Raw genomic sequence first — 19,227 nt, 5'->3', positions numbered from 1 at the left:
AGGTTCCGCTGAGACTGCGCGATCGATCGATGGTTCGACAACCTCTTGGAGCCAACCAAATTCTTCATCTCTCTGGGATCGATAAATTGGTACCAGACTTGTCTGGGAGGATAAAACAGTGACCGGACGTATTGCCTAGCTCCCGGTAGTCATTGCTTAGGGACAGTTCCACGTCCATAAATCTCAAATGATCCCGAGTTGAAATGAACGTGGGGGGTGGGGCGCATCCGAAGCGGACTGATTAACGCGAAACACTTTATCCTTCAACTCCGCCACTGGTTCCGCCATGTCTGGATAATTGCTATGGGGTGTCGTTTGGGGCTGGCTGTGGCCTGTGGTCTAGTTAGTCAGAATTGAACTGTGTGTTAATTACCTTCATTTCACCATAATGTCACAACCTTCTTCCTACGCTCCAACATTGTGTTTAATGGAAAACGAGATTGGGTGGAGCGGACGTTTTCAAGGTTACACACAGAGAGGGCAGAGTCAACACACGCTCGATTTGAATATTCGCCTCTCTCTCTTCCATGCCACCAAATACACCGTTGAACGTTCAATTCAACCTTGACGTTGTAATTCTTTGTCTGAATTCTGGAATTCTACAACTTTTGGACCCTCAAACCTCTCCACTACATCCATCCGGATGGTCCACCAGCCAGCTTTGGCTTGCTTAAGCTTAGCTTAGGCTTATTTTGCCTTTTTTTTTCATAATTTTACTTTAATTGGCTACCTTCCTCATTGTGGAAGTTCACAATTTTCAATCAGAAATATAAATTGTTTATTTATTTATTTATTTTATTCAGCTACTATTATTTATTTTTTACTATCTATTTAAATATTTTCTTAGTTTTCTTTGCAATTTTCCCACTCTTACCTCTGTATTCTATTTCTACAATTCCTACACTATTTATACAATATATTATTGTTATTACATCATAGATCACTACTTACTATATTGTTTTTTTTAATTATAAAATGGACAGACATCTATTACATATTACTCGTTGTTATATTCATTAAAATATATATATATAATATTAAAAAATCATTAAAATGTCATATTATACCCAATACAGAGTTTTTTTTTTAAATTATAGAACGAATAGGTGTCCCTCAGCGTTAAAACATTTCACAGCGAGTGCACGGTCGATAGTTCGAGACCGGCCTAGATCAGCAAAACTTCACATACCTCTGGAGTCAATAAACTGGTGCTGGACTCGTCCAGGAGGATAAAAACACTGCGTTGATCGATTCCATTGGTCTCGCAAATAATTTTTAGGTCTTACGCACCTTCGGAAAACTCTACACGATCCTGAATAGAAGTGGAATTCGTCGGTGAACGTCAACGGCGTGTTGATCCACACCAAAAACCATATCTTTGATTTTGTGCTTTATTATATAGGAATGATTCCGGAGAGACGATCAGCTGTTTCATCCCGAAATTCTGGGAATGTTATACTTCTGAGTGTACTGGATGAATCAAATTAACAATTTTTGCTTTTGTAGTTATTTTCATCATAAATATTTCAAGGCAAATATATGTGACCCCCTCGTAGCGATGCAATATTTTTCATATTAGTGTTGGAAAGTCTGAAAAACATAAAACAGCTCTTTTCTTTTATTCTACGGTGGTTTTTCGTCAATTACTCTTACTTTCCTCTTTTTCCTCTCACAGTTCCTGGATAGCTTTTACTTATGCTTATGTCATATTATTCCCTCTGCCATGGGGCGAATTCTTAAAGGTGCTGCAATTTCTGGAACAATTTTTTGTGCCGACCTTCATTTCCAGTGAAAATGCTTTCCTGTAATTGAGTGAAAAAAGCACCTGTCTCCATCTATTTGTTCATAAAAATGAAATGAATTCATAGAATGAAATGAAATTTTGAAATCCATCATTAGAGACGCTTATATTCTCTTTATATTTTTTCTTTTTTCTTTTCACTATTTATTTCACTTTCACTTGTGAAATGAGCTTTTATAGTATAGAAGAAACGCTAAGCTCTGTTCCACCTTGTTTTTTTTTGTTTTATGGCACACCTGCAGGTGTTTTCAATAAATAAATAAACAAATAAATAGATAAATAAGTATATCATAAAAACAAGAATAAAGGTTAAAGTTCCAAAAAGGTGGATCGTTTCGCCTCTTCCTAGACGATTCATTTTTAGATAGGGGTCGTTTGAGGCTCCTCAGAAGGGAAAGGAGGCTAGAAAATCCAAGAACAAAATATTTTATGGTAAGAAGAAAGTAAGAAGTAGGTAGGAAGTAAGAAGATAGTAAGAAAAATAGGAATATTTGAAGAAGCAGTAAGAAAATGTTCCAAAATCACTAACAGCTAAACGCTCTCCACAAAAGAAATGCAACGGCTGCCCAGAACTGGCGCAATGCCGCCATGACCTCAGTAATGATCCTCATATCTTCCTCCAATCTATCTACGGACGACGCTAGACCGACACACTAACGATTATTATCCGTGCCGACTTCTCCGTAGCAGCCGTCCGCGGCCACGGTCACACCTATCTCATCTTACTTCTCCCGGTTACTTCTATTCCTTGCCACCTATCTACCTATACGTACATACGTACATACATACACATTGTGTTTGTACTTCCATTAGAGATTGTCCGATGGGATTCCCGACGTGTTTCAAGATGTACTTATCCCTATTAATGCTTGTTCTTATTGAAGTGCGTGACACAAGTGATTGTCAATACAAAATAATAATGGCACTTGAGTAGTTGTCGTCAAAGTGTGGTGGCGCCAGCCAGCGGATCCGCTCACATCATCGATTTAATCGCGCTCCACTCTGTGACTTTCTACGCGGTCACTTCAGGTGACGGTCAGTTCGATGCGAATATAATCCCTCTTCATATACGATACGTTGCGTTACAGTTTTATGCGGTTTTTTACGTTGCGATCCTCCTCTGTTTTCATCTCTTTGCGAAATATTCACTTCATAAATTCGTTAAATCTCCTTCGGCAGTGTTGTTACATATTAGATGTAAGGAGAAGAAGAAATTCCTTGACCAAAGTGATGAAATTCATAAATTCGTTTGGTTTATAAACCCCTCACCATGACCCTAGATCGTACATGGAACTGATCCTTGCTCGTTTTATTTATTCTTCTGTCTTCTCACTATGTATTAACTGTATTTGTTTCGTATTTCTCCTCACTCAATCCTTTTTAGCACTGGGCGGCTGAAGATAATAAATAAATAAGTAAATAAACTGTCATTATCTGCAGGACTGAGGCGATTTCGTGCGATTCCTTAAGAGCGTCAAAAAGTTCGTGAAACGTGGTCGCGTCGTAGGTTTTCTAGGAAACATCCTCGTGAACATCGATTTTCCGCATACACTAGAAATTTGCTGCTTTAAATGGGTTTCAAACGGGATTTTCACGGTTCGGTTTAGGCTAAAATTCATGCAAACGAACGTGCGAACAAAGTACAATATATCAGGTCGGTGCAAATCCTGTTCTACAGCATAATTGCGCTAGTAAAAGTTGCATGTCACTCACTTTTTCCCTCATTACCTCAACGCAAACGCACGTGCTCTCCTTTGACGGAAGAAACTACTCGTTCGATATCCTGTACTGTCCTATCACTCACTTTTTTCCTCGTCACCTCGTCGCAGACACACGTGCTCTCTTTTGCGGAAGAAAGTACTCGTTCGATATCCCGTACTGTCCTATCCTGTACTCGTCCTCCTTATTCGTTTCACATAATTTTACTTAGTTATCCTTGTATCTCCCTTGCTCGAGCTCCCTTGACCCATGGCATTGTAGAGTTCAATTAAATTAAATTATTTATTTAGTTCAAAGTTCAAGTGCATTTCGTGTACTATACAATGCACTTTTTTTGAGCTGAACCAAGATTGTTATCGATCTTTATTCTGGTTAACGTTTCGGTGTCGTCGCCTTCTACAGATCCCGGAAAATCGACGCGACTCGACATCGAATAGGCGCGTGTGATCTACCCCCTCAAATGCCTTGTCTTTCCACAAAATATGACTTAGCCAACAAATTACTCAAAGACAGCATCAGAGAAGCATGCTAAAGTAGTTCTCACCTTGGTAGCCACAAATGCATGATCCTAGCGAACCATCGGTTGTTAGAGTTGCGCCGCTAATAGTAACTAATAACTATGCCTCTTGCATCTTGCACCGTAGATCAAAACCCGCAGAGGTCCTCCATAGGGCGCCAGCTCTCGGTGGTCACAGCGATGCATTCTTCTTTACGATTCATAATTGAACTTTTAGGTGTTATATAGAACGCTTCTAATGATTTCCGCACCGGAACGTCTAGTTCGCGTGCTGTCTTGATAGCCTTCGTAGTATCACTAGACTACTATGGATTATAGTATCTTGTGTTTCTCGGCGTTTTGCTTGGAATGTGGAATACCACATACACACATAAATATTTCTTCCGTAATAAGCATCAGCATAAAAACACTGACTTGACCATCGGTTGGCCCTCGCAAGTCATTGTATAGGCCAACACGCGTTCCAAAAACCTCAACGATTACGAATTCCAGTAAAACACGTTGGCGCATCCCGAGTGGATTGAGGCGCCAGTGACTTTATCCATTTTCCTTTATAAGCATCAGTAGTGGTCTTAGTTAATACTAGCGTTATGTCTCTTTAGATATGGAGTTCAGGAAAGTCTAAATCCACAACTCTTAACAATACAAAGTATTCGAGACTCTTTTTTGTTTTGAACTGTTTTGAACTCCTTCATGTTCAAGAAAAACAATGTAAATGAGGGAAGAAGCGTAAAAAGCTCAAGTTAGCCAAACACACGTTGAATGCAATAGGAAGTGGATCCGGAATGGTGCTGTGTGCGTGGTCGTTATTGCTTCCACGGGAGCAATTAAATATACATAAATCTTATTTGAAGCGGGTGTGGCGAGGTCGGTTAGAGGTCCGCTGTAGCCGTAGCACGGTCGATGGCCCGAAACCGCCGTAGTGCCAACCACGCTCTTCATCCCTCCGGGGTCCATAAATTGGTACCAGATTTGTCTGGGAGGATAGAAACACTGACTTGATCATCAACACTGGCCCCCGTAAGTCATTCTTGAGGATAGACAAGCGTCGTAAACCTCAAACGATTTTGGACTCAAATGAGCGCGGTGGGGCATCCGAAATGGATTAATACGTCAGTGACTTTGCACTTTTATCCTTTTTGAATTTTATTTAGACGCAAACACTTAGATTTGGGTATTATAGATAAATTAGAGCAGAATCATGCGTATGTCGGACATACACAGTTCTCTTTAAACGCTCAACACGTGCTTTAAAGCAACCAGTCTTCTTTTTTAGAATTTTAAACCTTTAAGATGCGTCGCAAAGTGATAGTTTTCACTTCAAAGACTTCTAAGAATGCTGGAAACCTAGGCTAGAGTTTTTTTTTTTTTAAACTCAAGTACAAAGCACATTTTCTTACGTGCAACTACGCGTAGTCGGTGAATAGTGTTCAATCAAGTGAACGCGAAGCGCCTCGTTTAAAGGCAGCGTATCACGGAACCGAGATGGGAAACCTCAGAGAAAATAAAGAATTCGTGGTGTACATAGATTCAGAGCGGGACTTTGCCCAATTTTCTCTAATTGTCCTCAGAAAAAAAGACGTGGGAAACGCCGTTTGTTCCTACGAGGTACTTGAAAACGCACCACAATTGTGTACACTTCGGTTCCCTCAGCAACCTATTCATCAGTTTTACTTGAGAGGATGCCGAGAAGTGACCTCATTAATTTTTGACCTCTCACTCGTGGACGCGGAACGCGTGCAACGGCGTGACGCCATGGAGCGTTCTGACGTACGTCGTGGGAACTAATTCCGTTTCCCACGCCGTTTTTCAAGATGACTAAGGGGAATTGAGTGTTGCTACCGTCGTACTCGTAATCTACAACCAGAACTCTATATTTTCCACGAGAAACGCAGACGTTGAAAACGATCCGTGACATCCTGGCTTTGAACGAGGGCGCGTCGCCGTTCACTTGACTGAATACCATCGACCGACTATGCGTATATAGTTACGTGCGTAAGAAGAGCCGCATTGTGCTGGAGATCAGAAAAAAACTCTCGTTTAGATTTCTAGGATTCTCAGGAACACTTGAATTGAGAATTTAGAGATTACTAGATTACTTATTACTACATTATTATTATTACTATTACTGATTAGTTAGATAATTATTTAGAGAATTAAAGAAGTTTTACAGAGGAATGTAGAAATTTACAATTAGAAAAAAAAACCACCAGTTTGATGTCCTCGTTCCGGGTAGCAGTTCCATCAAAATGTTCACATGCGATAAGTTCCCAAACGAACAACAACCAAATTACCATCGATGAGAAACGTTGACGTGTCGCCTAATTTCAATGTCATGCTGTACAAAAAAAATTGCACTTTTCTCCGTACCACCCTCTCAAATGTGTAGCTGTAATTGTTGGGTTAATAAATATATAAATAAATTATAAAAATTAAAATTATTATTTAAGTTAAGTTATTTTAATTATAAATTATATAAATAAGTAATATGATATATTTAATATAATAGATATGCGTCTTTTTATATGCTATGCTACAGTAATAATATGGCAACATTGAAGGGAGTCATAAACGTAAACATTTTTAGTTTAGTGGGGTCTGGTCTAATTTGTTGAAAAAAATCCTGATAATAGTGGGATTTGTAGGATATGCTTCTGCGATTATCTCTCTGTAGAATCCAAGATTATTGCCATTTTTTCCGAAAGGTCAGAGCCTTGTCAGCCTCATTCTAACCTTTCTACATGCTATCGTTATATACCTTTATTAAAGCTCCTTTATTTTATTTGATTTTGTACGTTTTTTTCTAAAAAGATTTCTTGGCTTAATTTCTAAGACTTAAAATTTGTTCTAATTATAGAATTTTAATTTTCTATGCGCTTCCGATTGCGGTTTTAATGCGCTTTCAGTTCGAAATCGCTCTTAGAAATTATTATTTAGAAATTATTTATTTATTTATTAGAAATTATTTATTAATTACTATTATTTTTTGTTTTTGTCATTGCTAGTGAAGCTATTATTCTATTTTATCTACCATCCATCTACTACACTACTTATCTACTACCTTTTCTTAAAGCTTTTTTTATTTTAGATTTTTTTAAAGGTTTTCCGGCTTAATTTTCAAGAAATTTTTTTAAAAATTTATTTTAATTTTAAAATTCAAGATTTTTCAACATTATTATTGTTATTCATTACATCAGGCTATTAAATTCTGTTCGCTTCCGGCTGAAATTATTTCTGAGTGCAATAATTTATAACAAAATTATTTATAACAATTTATCACAAATAATAAAAATAACAAAAAAATAAATAAAGTAGCAAAATAATTTAATATAATGTAATGAGGAATAATTTCAGCGGAAAGCGGACAGATTTGGGGTTCAATTCTTAATTTTTTGAATTTTTTTTTTGAAAAAAAGCTATTTTTCAGCGACGAGTAGACAAATATAAACAGTCGACGACGAGTGTGGGCGGTGAGATAAGGTATAAGATAAGGGTGAGGTGAGCGCCGGGGTAAATAATGTTGTCCAATTTTTGAATTTTTTTTTTTGAAAAAAAGCTATTTTTCAGCGACGAATCCACAAATATAAACAGTCGACGACGAGTGTGGTCGGTGAGATAAGGTATAAGATAAGGGTGAGGTGAGCGCCGGGGTAAATAATGTTGTCCAATCGTGCACGTGTGATTGCGCAAATGTGCTTGTTGTCGACTTGTTGCCATGGGGATTTCGGCTATTGTCAGACGTGTTCAGGTCAGCGTCGTAACTCCGCTAATCGCTACCCGCCGCCCGAGGCGGATTATTCACTCAAGCTTTATCTCTAAATCGTTAATCCGCTTCCATTGAAAAACCGTTTATCACGAGAACATCTTTGAATTCTCTACTATCAAGGCAGCATTTATTTATTTATTTGTTTATTTGTTTGTCTACTTATCTTTTTTATTTATCCATTTACTTATTTAATTATTTCTTTTTCCATTTTCTATGCTCAATGGAATGTCAAAAAAATGTGCCAAGAACAAAATACGGAAATAAATACAGTGAATATATGAGAGAACATAAAAACGGTATTTATTTATTTATTTATTTATCCATGTACTATGCTCAATTGAGTGCCAAAAAGAATGTGCCAGGAGTAAAATACGGAAAAATACAGTGAATACGCGAGAAGATATAAAAAACGACATTTATTTATTTATTTACTTATTTGCTCATTTGTTTATCCATTTCCTATGCTCAATGGATTTCCAAAAAGAATTTGTCAAGAATAAAATATGGAACAAATACAGTAAATACAGGAGAGGGCACAAAAACGGCACTTATTTATTTATTTACTCATTTATTTACCCGTTTATTATACTCAATTGAGTGCCAAAAAGAATGTGTCACTTATAAAATACGGAAAAAAATAGAGTGAATATGTGAGAGTACGTATAAAGGGCATTTATTTGTTTATTTATTTATTTGTTCATTAATTATCTTCAATGCAGTGCCGAAAACAATGTGTCAACAATAAAATACTTACGGACAAATGCAGTAAACATCGTGGAAAAAACTTCAAAAAAAAGGATACAAAGAGCAAGGATTGTTTTTTTTTTGATTGCAGTTCCCTGCAGATTCTGTAATTAGTTAAATCTTTGTAATATATCATCCGTAATTAGTTAAATTTTTGTAATATATCATATAAACATAATATAAATCATATAGATATGGAATATACAAAATAGAATATAATTCTATAAATAAATATCCATATAAATCTATATAAATCATGTAAATATAATATAAATATAATAATATATCATCAAGATAGTTATTGCCATGCCATACTTATTCCACTTTTTTCTTCGTACTCGTACAAATCAGTAGTATGTAAATTCTCTTTGTCATAGTGCGTGGATATGTTCCAGAATAATTTTCGACTCCACGGAGCTGATAAAAAAGCGGTTTCTATGTGAATCGGATGCAGATTAATTTGAGGGGGATCATGATGATGAATGTATTTTTTTTCTGTGCGCTGAGTCTTCAATTCTCTTCGGAGTAACCTAGATATTTTTGATTACATAGTGTCACAATTGTTCCCTGAAAAAAAAGCTGGGAAGGAAATTTGAACGATCTTGACAAGAGGAGCTGTTCACTTTATTTCTTAGTGTCATTACTTAACGTAATATATGGTTGGACATAAGATAAGTACATACCATCTTTGTTTATATAAAATAAGTAAATACTCGAAATTTTGCGTTATAAGTTTTATTTCTACTTTTAAACTTTAAAAATATATGATATAGAAAGAAAAATCATAATAATATTATAATAATAGAAAGAAAACAATATGATATAGAAAGAAGAGAATATACCTGGAAAAGTGAGGAATTCTCGATGGCTGCTTTGAAATTCTACGGTAATTCCGACAGAGCTGGGTGATTTCGCTGCAACAAGTACTTTTCTGTTTATTCATATGGCTCTTGGAAATTCTGGTGGAAATTTTTCTTAAGTTCTAATAATTTCCGCCATCTTAGAGTTATCACCTTAGAGTTATCCTGTGTCGCTTATCAATCGTTAGTTGAAAAAATAATAAATAAATAATTTAAAAATTTATATTATTTTGCAATTGAAAAAAATGAAACTAGAAATTTCTAGGATTTTCTAATCCTAAGGAGGCTACGATGTCAATAAACTATACTTAACGGCTAGAAAATAGTTTGCAGACGATATTGTTTTTTTTCCCCGGATATCTCTCCAAAGTTCTCGTTCCATTGAAGCGGAAATTATGGTGAACATATCCGTATTTTTCAAAAAAAAAAAAAACCAAAGTTCTTGCCATTTTCCCTACGAATTTCATGCTGAAGGGTCATATTTCTTCTGCGAACAGGAAGCAATCCAGGGAAACTACCGGCTTCACTCTCCTAGTCGCTGACGTTCAACGACCGCCATTATTGACACTACCTTCAATGGGGGGGGGGGAGTTGTTCCGAGTAGGTGTCCGCCAAATAATAGGAGGTTTCGCCTGGAAAATTTCCGTACTACCCCGGTGAAACCTGGGAGGAACGTCTGTTCAAGGGTTTCCTGGGAAGTTTCCATTACTACCCTAGCGAAACCCGGGAGGAACGTCTGCTCGAAGGCTTCAACGCCTTCTCAAGTCCCCTCTAATCGACTAATCCTGGATTACGTACTATGTGGGGATCCGCGCGTTCGCCGCAGGTGGCTCGGATCTATTTCGAAACGCCCTCCCTACTCCGCACAGTCACAATTCCGTGCGCCGCCGCCACCGCCACCGCCACCGCCGCCGCCGTCATGTTATTGCGCATCGTCGCGATCGAGGTCAGCTGGCAGAACAATCTCTTCGATGCATCAATCGATAAGCATACATTCCGTGGGGATTTTATGCACAGAATTTAGAAGTAGAATCTCTGAAAATGATGTAGGTGGATCTGACGGATTTTGGAGATATTATATTCATTTATATGCTTAAATCTCGGTTATTCGGTTAAAATAAAAAAAAATAAATCGGTGCCCCTTCCACTTACAGATTCATTGTGAATTGAAGGCATTAGGTGGTCATTACCTCCTCTATTCAGGAAAAAGTCAATCAGTAACTCTTTCATCGTGTACTCTATAGTTTTCCCTTTCCTATGTGTGTATGTGTGTTCATTACGAGCCATTGCGCACAGTCACATTGGATTAGGATCGTTGCGTTGCGGAATTCTACGAGGGTGAAATGAGGTCAACGATTGGCGATATGCCAAAACATCATCCTTCCGCATGAATCCTCACGATCCTCTGACGGCCGAGCGACGTCCAGTTACAATTCACGATTCATCTGTCACAACGCCCTCTCAGTTAATTCTGATTCTTTATTGCTGGAAAGAAATCCCTCTCATATTTCCGTATTTTAATACTATTACTTATTTAAATACTATTCAGTTTGTGTAGAATCACACGTATTTTTTTCTGTACACGTATTCGCAGTAAAAATTAAAAAAAAAGAATTCCCTCCAGATATTTGATTCTCTTTTTTCTAATAACATTGGCTCATTGCGTACGAATTATATTATTCATATCTCTAATCCTGAAACATTTTACGTGGATCAAAATCTCGGACTTCTTTATTTCGTATCGCAAGAAAATTTTCAAAATTCTGTGACGACCTGTTGTGAAATTCTTTGTTTTAATAAAGTATAACAGGTTACTAGTAATAATAATAATAATAATAATAATAATAATAATAATAATAATAATAATAATAATAATAATAATAATAATAATAATAATAATAATAATAATAATAATAATAATAATAATAATAATAATAATAATAATAATAATAATAATAATAATAATAATAATAATAATAATAATAATAATAATAATAATAATAATAATAATAATAATAATAATAATAATAATAATAATAATAATAATAATAATAATAATAATAATAATAATAATAATAATAATAATAATAATAATAATAATAATAATAATAATAATAATAATAATAATAATAATAATAATAATAATAATAATAATAATAATAATAATAATAATAATAATAATAATAATAATAATAATAATAATAATAATAATAATAATAATAATAATAATAATAATAATAATAATAATAATAATAATAATAATAATAATAATAATAATAATAATAATAATAATAATAATAATAATAATAATAATAATAATAATAACAACAATAATATAACAATAATAATAATAATAATAATAATAATAATAATAATAATAATAATACCGTAATAAATTGATAATAATAATAAGTGTGATCTATGAATGAAACGGCAGAGTATAATACATTTTTATTATTTGTATATATATTTACGTATATTTCAATATAAATATAAAATATTTGAATATATTTGTTAGCAAATGCATATAGGGGAAGCATAGCGTAGTCGGTAAGTGGTTCAGCTGTTACTGTTCGATCGATGGTTCGAAACCGTCCCCGAGCCAACCAGGCCTGTCATCCCTCCGCCGTCAATAAAGCTGCAAGAGGCTGCTTCATAACACTCAAACGATCCTCAAAATTACGTCGAACGCATAATGTGGCGGCAAATCCTCGAAGGGATTAATTGATGGTGTTCACCTTATCCTCTATTAGTACGCACTATTTATATCTGAAAGTGACGAAGATTCCAAGATCCTTCAAAATTTCTTCTTCTTTCCTCTTTTCAATCCTTTTCAATTCCTCTTTTTTTAAAATATTCATTAAAAATTCTTTGAAAATTTTGTCCGCAATTGATCTGTTTTGTAGACCTCATATTCATTTAGTGTGAGGAAAAACGTGTTGAGTGTCACCTCGCTTCCTAATGAGCCGTTGGTTCTCTTTGTACGCCGGCATGTTCATTACCAACTATGAATTCATAATGACGTGTAGATCAAATTTCTTTGCTTTACTTTCTCATACCTTTTTTTCACACTTTACTTTCTTACCTAATTGCTAACTTTCATGGTGAATTCTCTCGGATTTGTTTCATATGAGCAAAAACAGGAGAGAAAAAATAATTTTTAGTTAACTCTATCTTAACAGTACAGACTTCATCCTATTTGCAATATTTTCTATATTTTTTTTCTATTTCTTATTTCTAATTCTTTTCCAGTTTTTTATTCATAGATTTCTATTTTCTTACTATTACATATTACTATTATTACTATTACTACTATTATTTTTAATTCTTATTGCTATATACTGTTACATATCCAATTTTTGAATTAGACGCTTTTCCCTACTGAGGAGCCTCAAGCAATCGTAATATGTAAAATTTACATTCACATTTACATTAAAATTTACTGATTTAAAAGTGGCTTATTTAAAATTTTTTCGGACTTAAAAGTTAAGAAGAAGAAGAGGAGGCGAAACGATTCACCTTTTTAATTTTAGCCTCTATCCTTGGTTTTATGATGAACCTATTGTTTCTTACGATGGACTTAAAAATTCCTTTTTGTTTTAAAAATTCATCTCAGTTCTGTAAACAAATGGATAACAACGGGTGTTTTTTACTTTTATAATACTTTGTACTACTAATAATACTAATAATAATATAATAACATAATACTTAGTGCTTATAAAATTTTTAATAGCCGCATGTCAACGATGGAAAGACTTCTCTTTTTAACGAGGTATTCTACCTCGCGTCACTCCTCATTTTTTCATTTAGTGGAAATATACGCGTTTCGGAAGTATATCTCGTAGAGAATGGAGAGAATTTAAGCGCTAGCGCTGCCGAAATTTATCGCCGCTGCCGCAGGTGAACAATGACCGACCTTACATACGTACGTACGTACGTATAAGGATGGAGTCGGTGCTCGTGTGATGATGCCGAAAGTCACCCACCCTTGGCGATTTTCAAGGTTAACACCACGGTGACATTTCTTGTTTTTGAATCGACGCTCCGATCCGATAGGTTCATTCCATACCTCACCCCCTAATACCCTAATATAATACCTTAGGACCCCTATTATTGGCCTAAATTTCGAAAATGAATGGGGGAGGCAAGAGGAGGGGGGGTAGGGGGGAATGGGAGGAAGAGGAAGAAGTAGAACTTCTCCTAATTGTCTAGTGTATAGGTGTCAGGACATAATCCTAAGTTTTCCATTTTCACTTCAGCTCAATTTTATTCCACTGAATATTTGTTAGGTTAAAAAATAATAGTTCAATTTCATGCCACTGAGCATTTATTGCTTTCTTGGAGGGGAAATTTATAAATTTTTTTTTTACAAAATTTGTGAAAAAATGTAACTTTTTCGGAGGCAAACTTATTTTAAATAATCTGACATGGCCACGTTTATATTTTCATAAACAAGAATATGTATATTTACTTGTATTATATTATAACGAAAATGCAGATGGAACCATCATTTAAGTCCTCTACAAATCGTTTAGTATTTAGTTATTTTTTGTTTTTGAAAGAAAATTCAAATAGAGCAATAATATCATCGCTAGGATCATCCCGATGGTATTGTAGAGTTAAAACGTAAAGATAAGGTTAAAAACCATCTAGGAAGTGCATAGTTTTTTTTTCCCGGATGTCTCCTGAGTAGGAAAAATTCTTGGAAGTGCATATCGTTTCATCATCTCGTCAATCGAACTAGTTTTTCCTTCTTTCAAAAGGCTGACGAAAGTTGAATCAGTTATTGTTAGAAATGAAGAACCCGGAAAGAAATCCCAAGTACATACAAAATTTCAATTTTTTGTAATTCTCGACACGATTCGCTCGCTTTTCGAATAATATCAAAACCCTATATTCTGTTATGTTACGTCAAAAGTGAGAAACTTTGCTCGTTTTAAGGCAACACATTTGTCGAAGCTAAATTTTTTGGAATTTTTGAAATTTTTGATTGAAATTTTTGTTTTAAAAAAGTAAGTATATATTTTAAAAAGAAGTAGATAATCCTAGCAAGGAAACTATTTTATGTTAAAGTTATCAGTGACATCTTTAACACAGCGAGAAGGAAAATCAGGGTACGATACAAATTTAAAAAAAAAACATAAATTGCATAGATTGTTTTAAAAAAGTGTTTTTAACAAAGTAATTAAACAAAAAAGTAACTTTTAACTAACTAAGTGTGTCGTCAAAAAGTAATTAACCATAGTTTTCTTAGATTCTATATAATTATTCGCATTCTTCACGAACAACCACGATCTGTCGTGGATGACAGCCGCGGGATCACCTGATCCTTGCAAGTTTTGATGAGGAACGGCAGTGATAACGCGACAAATAGATATTTTGTGTGTGATGTGATTGTGTTCAGTCGAACAACGTACCGGAAATCGACATAAGGTGAGAGAGAATGTGTAAATTTCCGGTTTTGGGCGACATTCACGAGAAGATCATGCCCGTGAAGTCATTGATTTCACGTTTCACAATACTAAACTTGGCCCACGTCGGTTTTTATGACTTTCTCAAGTGGAATCCACACCAATTCCTTTCAATTCGCTTGGTAATTACGGTCAATCCGTCATATTATGATATCGTAATTAGAATTATGTACGCTATAGACGGTTCGTTTATATTTGTTTTGTATTTTTTTTAAATTATAAATTATTAAATTATATTATCAGGAGTCGTTTCATATTGTTTTATATTGCTTTGTACTTTTTTAAGATATTTTTTTTATTGTTTTGTATTATTTAAAATTATACATCATTAGATTATATTATTAAAAGTCATTTTATATTGTTTTATTCATAAAAAAATCTATCCGCTACATTTTAATATTATAATTAATATTATAATTGCATCCGTCATTCACTTTATATTTATTTTATATTATTTTGTTTATTTTTTATTTAAATTATATTTATCAGATATTACATTTTTTAGAATTTACATTATATTTTTTATTTATTTTTATTTATTATTTCACTCATCATATCTATTATTATTATTATTATTATTATTATTATTATTATTATTATTATTATTATTATTATTATTATTATTATTATTATTATTATTATTATTATTATTATTATTATTATTATTATTATTATTATTATTATTATTATTATTATTATTATTACTGTTATTATTATATTACCAGGTAAGCATCAAAAAGGATTATTCTGGCACTTTATTAATGAATTTGGTTTCCAATGAAGTCGTTGCATAGAAGCTTACAATTCATCGATTTTTTGATCTACTAGTTTGATTTTTTTTTTGCTTTTCTCTTCCGGTCCTGCTAAATCATCTTTTACTATATTTTTAGATTATTTTACGTGGAACAGAATGTTTTAGGACCACCATATTTTTGGATGTGTCCCAGTATGGAAAATTCTTGAAGAGAAGACAATAGAGAGAAGTATCTATGGTACTTTGTTTAGGAAATTTTGCTTAGGAAATTTCTCAATAATTCAATTTTCATTTTTTTTTTGAAAATTTCGACTCAATTTTCTCAGTCACTTTTTTGTTATGATGCTGAAAATTGATTGTTTGTGGATTGGAGTTCATTGTGATGTGTAGTTTATGAGCGATCGTACATATTTTGTATAATTCATTCCATCGGCGTTTTTGTCGGTGGTCTCCTCATTTTGAATTCTATCAGGGTTTGTTTTTTCGCGAACAAAAAATCAGTTTTGCTCCAAATCGTCGAACGACAGGGCAAATAGACTTCTAGCCATTCTCGTCTGCGTTTCTGCGTTTATACTTTCTAACAACTGCTTAGAAGCTGTAGCTTTAATGTAAGTTTAGGTGAGACACTTTTCATAGAGGAATCCAGGAATCATCCGAACATGGCAATGAATTAGCAGCCACAGTAATTGCGGAGAAAATTCCCATATATAACGAATGCCGAATTTTATTTTTTATTTGTTTATTTTACTAATTTTTGGGGCGAGTGTAGTGTAGCGGCTAGAGGTTCCGCTGCCTGCACGATCGATCGCGGAGGTTCGAAACCACCCAAGCGCCAACCAAGCCCTTTATCCCTCCGGGATCGATAAATTGGTACCAGACTTGTCTGGGAGGATAAAAACACTGACTTGCCGCATCGGCTAGCCACCGCAAGTCATTGTATAGGCCAGATACACGTTCGTAAACCACAAACGATTCTGAATTGAAGTGAACGTGGGGACGGGTCCCAAGCGGATTAACTAACGCCAGACAGTTTATCCTTTTATTCTATTAATTTTTACACAACAGATTTCATCTAACCGCAGAACTGGAATTTGGAAATTGCGTGTTCGATTACGTTTTTCATTGTTTTCTCCGGGTTGTATGTGTATATATTCACTTAAGTTTTGTATATTTTTGAACATTAAGGTCCCGAGCCCTAAGCTCGATTTGTGGGACCTTTTTAACCACGACCTCTTCAGCGTTTCTTTTTTTCAATTTGGATATTTTTAACTTACACTGGGAGGTTTTTGTTAGATATACTACTACTATAGACCGCTACCAATTCTTTCTTTTACGTAGCTTTTGAACTTGTTTTCGGGGACATTAAGTAACCATCTGCCGCCATTATCGTCACCGCCATCCTCGTGAAACTGATATTCATCTCACCGAAGGAGAAAGAAATTCGTCGAAGTTCAATATACATCACATATAAGTCCTATTAAGGGAATTATTTGGAGACATTCTTTTAGGTTTTTGATTTTTCCCACTACAGTACTTAGAGTCCCGCTTTTAGGAGAATACAGAAGAAAAGTGGTAGAACGTCTACAGATTTAGGAATCAGAAGCCCCTTGACATCAATGAAACTCGTTTTTTTGGGAGTTAATCACTTGTACGGATCTAATAAGTTGATTTCTCGGATAATTTCATTACGAGTCAACTTCACGCAGCTTTATTCCGACATTAATACATATGTGTGCAGATAGTAGCATCGTCGGGTGAATTTTTTTTTTGAAATTTTTAAAGGTTTTTTTCTAGGTCAAAGAGATTTTTTGCATTCCTGCCAACATTCTTGAGAAGTACATACTTGTCCCACCTTACTCTTTAGTGGAAATAACAAATTATTAATGGGAAAATCCATGAATACTAACTATCTTTATGTTAATACCATGGCAAATACTATAGTTATTATACTGGAAATTAAAAAAAATGAAAATAACAGTGAAAAAATAATAAAATATCAATGAAAATAATAATAATAATAAATAATAATAATAATAATAATAAATAATAATAATAATAATAATAATGAATAATACTTAATAAAAACATTGAGAATTGAAGAGTGAAAATAAACTAAAATATTTAAAAATAATATAATAAATAAATAGTAAAATGATCATGTAATGTAATAAATGATATAATAAATAATAAGATAATAATATAATATAATAAATGATATAATGAATAATAAAATAAAAAATAAATGAACTATGCATTTATAAAAAAACCTATCCATTACATTTTCATAGTATGATTATAATTATTATTGCATCCGTTATTTACGATATATTCATTTTCTATTATTTTGTCTTTTTATATTATATCTATTTTTTATTTATTTTTATTTTATATTTCATCCGTCATATCTATTATTATTCATACTAATTGTAAATATCAAAAATATTTACTACTGTATTAAAATAAACTCTGTAAAAGGGAATTCTGGTCGGGTAGGAAAGGAGGATTACTGTCAACATCTCATTCCCTTCGCGTCAAGACCACCTGTTCATAATTATCAAGCGATGTCGGTGAACAGAACAGAAACGTGTTCGGAAATCGGAATTTGAATTCTCCGACGCTGTGGTCCAACGGATGTACATACATACGTCATTTATCAAAGTGTGGACATTTCTAGTAAAATACGTTCCATCATTCACTGGGCCGTCGCGGATTTTCTTCAATGATTTTTTGTTTCTTATTTGGATTTGGATTATTTCATTGGAAAAATTATGGGGAAAAAAATTCCTCACAGATTCTTATATTTCACAGATTTTCCTCACAGATTTTCCTTCACAGATTTTAATTTATATTTTTATTTTTTTTATTGGAAAAATTATTTTAAAAAAAAATTGAAAACCTTGGGTACGAGAAATGAGCGTGTAAGTTAGTGAATCTCGATGTCCTTCACGGATTTTTGTGACTGTCTCGTGAATCATTTCGATCGAAACGATCTCTATCTTATCCTGTCCGCAGATCTGCGTCACGAGGAAAATTGTTTCACTTTATGACTCATACATACACACATACTACGTGTATATGTAGCTGTGTTCGAGGATCGATCCTTTTCGAGCGTAGCGTGAACAGGTTCTGAGCGGGTGCGTGATCGTCGACTGACTGTGGACGTCGATGGTGGTGTCATCGATGCCACAGCTACGCGCTACGCGACTCAATGGCTGATTATAGTCAATAGTCGGCCTTCAACGGGACCGCAAAGGGATCCGTTAAGTCGCTGCCGACGCTGCAGCCGCTTTCAACGCCGTCGCAGTCGCTTTCATTGTGCTTCTCATATAAGCGACTTTCTTCCTTTTCAGCTTCTTTCTCCATCTCTCTTTCTTCTTCTTCGGATATTTTCCTTACTATTTATCCGTTATTTTAATTAATTATTTATTATTTTTTTTTACTACTTTTTATTAATCTTGTTTTTTTTACTCTTTACGGATGTGTTTTCTTCGCCTTCCTTTGCTATGGATAATCTTTCTATAATGCTTTCCTTGTACAGTAACCTCCTTTATTACTTCGGCAAGAATCATCGTTCAAATGGCACGCAGAACATTGG

General features: G+C 34.1%; 2 protein-coding genes across 2 annotated transcripts; one reads left to right on the top strand and one right to left on the bottom strand.

The window, feature by feature from the left end:
• Nucleotides 1-11,162: 11,162 nt before the first annotated feature.
• On the bottom strand, nt 11,163-13,469 carry RB195_012818 (uncharacterized protein; the record flags this gene model as incomplete). Its single annotated transcript, XM_064202376.1, has 2 exons — nt 11,163-11,826; nt 13,390-13,469. 2 exons carry the CDS (start codon nt 13,467-13,469, stop codon nt 11,163-11,165), a joined length of 744 nt encoding a protein of 247 aa, XP_064058257.1.
• Nucleotides 13,470-14,471: 1,002 nt separating this feature from the next.
• RB195_012817 (uncharacterized protein) lies at nt 14,472-15,672 on the top strand (the record flags this gene model as incomplete). Its single annotated transcript, XM_064202375.1, has 2 exons — nt 14,472-14,521; nt 15,384-15,672. 2 exons carry the CDS (start codon nt 14,472-14,474, stop codon nt 15,670-15,672), a joined length of 339 nt encoding a protein of 112 aa, XP_064058256.1.
• Between the last annotated feature and the right edge of the window lie 3,555 nt (nt 15,673-19,227).

Source organism: Necator americanus, chromosome V (genome assembly GCF_031761385.1).
Source record: "Necator americanus strain Aroian chromosome V, whole genome shotgun sequence".
Taxonomy (NCBI): domain Eukaryota; kingdom Metazoa; phylum Nematoda; class Chromadorea; order Rhabditida; family Ancylostomatidae; genus Necator; species Necator americanus.
This window is presented reverse-complemented; position numbering and strand designations above follow the sequence as displayed.